General features: G+C 45.6%; 1 protein-coding gene across 1 annotated transcript; it reads right to left on the bottom strand.

Annotated features, from left to right (window-relative positions):
- Positions 1-2,298: 2,298 nt before the first annotated feature.
- Positions 2,299-5,561, bottom strand: LOC117864862 (G-type lectin S-receptor-like serine/threonine-protein kinase At4g27290). The gene is made up of 7 exons (XM_034748939.2): positions 4,188-5,561; positions 3,976-4,083; positions 3,709-3,890; positions 3,412-3,622; positions 3,086-3,323; positions 2,856-3,003; positions 2,299-2,767 (listed from the first exon to the last, which is right to left on the bottom strand). The coding sequence occupies exons 1-7, from the start codon at positions 5,527-5,529 to the stop codon at positions 2,465-2,467; spliced, it is 2,532 nt and encodes an 843-aa protein (XP_034604830.2). The 5' UTR covers positions 5,530-5,561; the 3' UTR covers positions 2,299-2,464.
- Between the last annotated feature and the right edge of the window lie 542 nt (positions 5,562-6,103).

Raw genomic sequence — 6,103 nt, 5'->3', positions numbered from 1 at the left:
AATGATCGTATGATAGATCACTCTAGTAGTGGGGTAATGTGCGTTAGATGGGCGATATTGCCCTTTTAAGTCAAACTTAAAGCTTTGTTACAATGGTTGTTAAATTACTACCATATGTCAATATGGAAATATAACTCAAAGTACCTCCGATACACACCTAAAAGTTACCCATTTTTATTATTATAAAAATATTAACTCAAAACTCTCAAAGTACCTTCGGTACCCATTCATCGGATCCAAGATATCTCGCATCGATAAGCTCAATTGGAGGATACTCTCTCCATCCTAAAATACAAGGCATCCTAGAGATTTTAAGATATATTAGTAAGAGTAGCAAAAGACGTATGTACCCTGAGTTTTTGGCAGTTGCAGATAACAAGGAACTTATTTTTAGCAATAATCCACCAATTAGTTGCTCTTATCTTGTCAATGTTAGGAAGAATTAGATGAGCAATCATTCAAATTAAATTTTGAACCCTTGGATATCTTGTATTACAGAACGGAGGAAGTACGTGGCTAACATAGTACATATGGAAGTCTACAATCCAAGGTGGAGTGCAGGTTTCCAATTGGCTGCTGCATGCTACAAGAAGAAATGCTCACCTTAGAAAAGTATGATGGTAAGAAACTATGAGAGGGGTGCAATGAGCGTAGCTCATCCAGCAAGGCTTCTTATAGTACAACCTTGTATTTTTCTAAATTTATTTTTAAAATTAATGACGCTTTTATTTCAAATTATGCAGAATAAATGATGAAATAACACTTAACTTGACGGTCAATTGCCGTTTCTAAAAGAATGTCTCGATCCAAGGTGGCCAGGTGGACAGGGACAAACAAAATCTCAGGCTCCCTTCCTCGAGAACTTGAAAATCAGAAAACAAACGCCCTTTAACTATCTCATAGTAGTACTACAAAACATTTTTTCCACGTTATATATATTTTTTATTCTACTTGAATAAAGTTTCTTCTATTTTTATTTAGTTAAAGTGGCAACGGCCGGATGGTGGAGCTCGGGTGAAGGTATAAACCTTTGTTCCGCAAACTCTGCTCTATTCATTTTAGATATATATATAATCTTATTTCACTCAAATAAATTTCATTCCAGATAATGTTTGCACTGTGACAATTGACAAGACAGCCAGACAGGGGAGAGGGAGAATACGGGGAGGGAGTCAAAGGCTCGCATCCCTACTGTGCTGGGCTCTTCCAGACCAGTTTGGCTACGCTGTTGACTTCATGGGGCCACGCCACGATGTGAGAGTGAGACCGGCCAAGTCGTCGGAGACCATGCGAGTCACCGCTTCGCTGCTGCTTGTGAGGGTCATTCTGTCTATCAATTTAGAGCTCCTTTGGTTTTTTAGTCCCTCGTAAAATTCCTGTCACATCGAATATTTAGATACTAATTAAAAATATTAAATATAGACTAATTACAAAATCAATTGCACAGATGGAGACTAATTTACAAGACGAATCTATTAAGCCGATTTGACAATGTGATGCTACAGTAAAGATGTGCTAATGATGGATTAATTAGGTTTAATAGATTCGTCTCGCGAATTAACCTCCATCGGTGTAATTAGTTTTATAATTAGCTCATGTTTAGTCTTTCTAATTAGCCTCCAAATATTGGATGTGACATGAACTTTGGTCCGAACTAAAGATCCAAACATCCGTTACTAACGCCTGCTCCTGTGCAATTCATCTGGTCTGCCCTTCGCTTGTTCAGTTCTTCGGCCCTTTTTTAATTTGGTCGACGTCGTCCTCGCTTTCTTGATTAATTAGTATTTGAATGCTACCCATCAATGTGATGAGAGCCAGAAAATCCCAAGTAAAAACCAGTGGCTCAGCTGACTGATGCTGATTCCAAACGTTGGAAGCCTAGAACACTAATTGCGTGCACATGTTGTTGAGGAAATTATGAAGAAAAAATCAAGATTCCATGGCGTGAGGCAAAGGATTTCGTGGCTTTGCGGCCAGAAAATACTGAACATGGGTTGGGCATGGATTTACGTGACCTGGAACGGGGCTTACTGACCTCTACCGCAAGGACAAAATACCGAAGAGTTGTAAGCAGATCACGACTTGTGAGTTGTGCAGTTGTGTACATTGGCCAAGAGAGGATGGTTTCCACGACGCCGTGATTCAGTGTGATGGCGCAAAAATGTTGCTCAGAGCTGCCATGCGAGCTCAGTGTCAGTGGTTTCTACAGTCAGAAAAGATTAGCAGCGTTTTCGCTAGCCCATCATCCATCACCGCGACGCCCCCCCAAGCCGCAAATTAGTTGGGCCTCCAGTGACGGACACGCTAACTCTCAAGCTCATAGGCCCATAGGAGGAAAGTATACGCGGCGCCCCCAAGCTAGGAGCTCACGGCCCATAAGAAGGCCAAGATGCAGAACGAGTTGCATGAATAACAATGCAACTTTCTTAAAAAAAAACGAAATACACTGCATAATCTAAACCATCTACCGTCCCTCCAACACTGTTGTGAGAGTCATGTCATTAATAGAGCTGCTAGCATTTTCTCCTGCTGTTCCCTGGGTTCCCGCGTATGAGAAATACACGGGCTGTTTTGGGACTTCAAGTGGTGTAGTTTCGTTCTCCAGCATGGTCACCACCGATGACATGAGCGGCCTGTAATTTGGATTGTCTTGGACACACAGCAGTCCTATCTGGATACACCGTAAAGCTTCGGTTTGGAAACAACTCTTAGCCAGGGATGAGTCCACCAGATCCATCGCTTTGCCATCTACCCATAAGCTCCACGCCTGAACCAATGTGAATGAAATGTCACTGGAAATTCAGTAATTTGCTTTGTTTTAATGGTGAAAAGTTTAAGCATACGGTAGTACTTACATAAGAAAGTATGTTGGGGAAGCCCTTGTAGTTAGTTAAAGTGATCTTCAAACCACTTATAATCTCCAGGACTATGACACCGAAGCCATATGTATCTGACTTGACAGAAAAGGCGCCTTCCATTGCATATTCAGGAGACATGTAACCACTGTTCAAAAGAGGGTACAAACAATTTGAATTAGTATAGGGAAATGGAATTCATTATAAACATCAAGGTAGTGATCACTCACTATGTCCCAACAACTCGGTTCGTATTTGCTTCTTGCTGGTTTCCACCAAAGATTCTTGCCATACCGAAATCTGATATCTTAGGACTCATATCAGCATCCAACAAAATGTTGCTTGGTTTGAGATCTCTGTGAATTATAGTCAACCTTGAATCCTGGTGGAGATAAATAAGTCCTCTAGATATTCCTTTGATTATCTTGAAACGTGTGGGCCAATCAAGGAGATATTTATTTGCAGCATCTAAAACAATGGTGTTGTATAAGTAAGCATTTCCAGAGGTAACTATATGTCAGAGGTTCTTTTTGGAAAAATGTAAGTTCAAACGTACCAAAAATAAAGAAATCCAAGCTTTTGTTTGGTAAGTATTCGTAGATCAGCAACTTCTCATCTCCATGGATGCAGCAACCAAGAAGTCTGACGAGGTTTCTGTGCTGCAATTTTGCAATCAGAACAACTTCATTTATGAATTCCTCTACACCTTGTCCGGAACCCTGACCGAGCCTTTTGATTGCAACCTCTATGTTCTGTCCCAGAGTACCCTGCATGATTTCACCATTCTTAAACTGAACAAGCAGTGTCATAAGTAAAATTCTCATATTTTGGCCTAAATGTTTTTTTTTCTAACCTTGTAAACTTTCCCAAAGCCACCTTGCCCGAGCATATTGTTCTCTGAAAAATTGTTTGTTGCAGCTGCAATTTCTCCAAAGCTGACAAATGGAAGCTCTATATTTTCATCACCAAGTTCGTTTGGCGCATTCGAGTATCCTAGGATCGCTTTCTTCAAAATATCCCTGTTCCGACGTTTGGCTGACAAGAAAAGCAATACCATTTGTTATTAAACATTATACTAGTACCTAAATAATTCTTTGTTGTGAAGTGGCTCTGATTCTACCTCTAAGCTTGCAGATCCAAACAAGGTACATGCCAGCGGCTGCGAGGACTAGCACAAACGCCATAACTGGAAGGAAGATTTTTGCCACAATGTTCCTCTTCCCTGTAGCTGCAGAAATGTATTACAGGAAATCTGAATCATAGCAGATAAAACATGAATGTTGCCTCAGAATCTAGACTGGGATAGTAGTAACTGAAACAGCTTTTGCTTACCTGATTCAGACTTTCCCAACCTCACATAGAGATCCTGCCCATTGTCTATATACCGGACATCAACAATGTTATCCTTCCACATGACGCAGCCGTTGCCGCTACCGTCTCCTCGGATGTCGGCGGGGGCATAGGCCACGCACGAGCAGTTGGCGAGGCACCTCGCCTTGCACTGCTCCAGCGTCGCGCCCCTGTCCACCGTCGCGTTCTCCGTGTCGGGGAGCTTCACGCCGCGCACAACCGTGAACCGGTCCGTCGCCGCCGTCCCGTTGCCGCACTCCAGCTGCACGTCCCTCCGGCACCCGCTGGACAACTGCGACTGGTTCACGGGGCTGAACTCCTGGACGCAGCTGCAGGACGGCGTGGGCGCGGCGTCGACGCGGCACAGGCCGAACGCCCCGCATGACGCGTACTCGTCGCAGGCGTCGCGTGGCAACCACGGGTATGGTCTCCACACCTTGCTTGTCGGAAACCACACCAGCACCCGCACCTTGCCGACCTCGTCCAGAACGACGCGGGCGGAGAGCGCGCCGGCCGTGGCGTTGAGGGCGTAGGTGATCTCCCCGGGGTCGTCCACCATCTGGACGGAGAACAGCTTGAAGTCCGAATCCATGTCCGGGACGCCGCTGAACCAGCGGCCGTTCCACGGGCCCGAGCGGTATTTCTTGACGCTGCCTTGCCAGGTGACGATGTCCGGCAGGCTCTTGGTGTCCATGACCCGACGGTAGCCCCCCGTCGCCGGGTCGTTGGCCGATCGCCACGACGTGAGGGACCACTCCGCGCCGGTCTTCAGGTTCTTTCCGAATTTCATGCCGGCGAGCATGGTGTTGGACGGGTCGTCGAACGACTGCCAGAGGACGCGGCCGCCGCTGCTGTTCTCGCGCACGACCAGGTTGCCGGAATCGAGCAGCTGCGCCACCGTAGAGGCAGAGGTCCCGGTCGTGTTTGAGGACCAGGCGGTCTGGCCAGAGCCGTCGAGAAGGCGAAGGATCCCGCCGGCGGTGACCACCAGTACGCCGGAGTTGTTGTTGAGTGGGGTGTCACGGTTGGCCACCCAGTAGACAGAGGCCGCACCGGACGCGGTGAACCAGATCCCGAGGTATCTCTTGGTTGGCACACCGGACGGGGAGAAGAAACCCAGAGTGAATGAGCCACCGGGCGAGACCAGCGTCTCACCATCGGTGATGTTGGCCCCGTTGTTGAGCGTCTTAGACACAATGCCCGCACTGGAGGCTATGTGGGAAAAAAGCAGGATGGGGAAGATCAGCAAGGGAAGGTTGGGGAACTTGGTTGTTGTTGCCGCCATAGCCGACGATTTGTCCTTGCACAAGAAACATCTCATCATCAGGGTCTCATCTGAGGCCGCTACATATACAAAAACGTTGGCGCTCACCATTGGTCACACATGTTTACCACATTAACACATACTAAAACAGTCACATCTCCATGGCACGCCGAGTCTATCTTCTGAAGGTCTTGTTCTCTCTCACGGGTCCAGTGGACGAGGAGCAAATGTCTAAGGCTCCATTGGTTTGAGATTATAATCCACCCAGATTATATAAGTTGATTATGAATCAAGGATAGTATAGTAAAAGATCGTATTGGGATCACGTTAGGACCACAAATAATTTGAAATAAGCTACCCAAGTCCTACCCTTGGGTAGATTATTTAAGATTATTTGTGATCCCATAATAATCTTTTCCCCTACTATCTTTGAACCGTAATCTAGCCTAAGACTGATTGACTGAGTTCACGGTTGATACGTGAACGCTTACGAGTCAGTCAATGGGAACACATGTCACATCCATATTAACCTTTTTTTTCTCCCTAATAACTAATAAGCGAAGAAATTGATTGCCTAAAGACACACAGATCAACGCTTATCTGGACCCTTTTAAATGCTAAACAACTGGTCGGC

This window comes from Setaria viridis, chromosome 7 (assembly GCF_005286985.2).
Source record: "Setaria viridis chromosome 7, Setaria_viridis_v4.0, whole genome shotgun sequence".
Lineage (NCBI taxonomy): Eukaryota > Viridiplantae > Streptophyta > Magnoliopsida > Poales > Poaceae > Setaria > Setaria viridis.
Note: the sequence above shows the minus strand (reverse complement) of the source record. Positions and strands in the feature narration are given on the sequence as shown.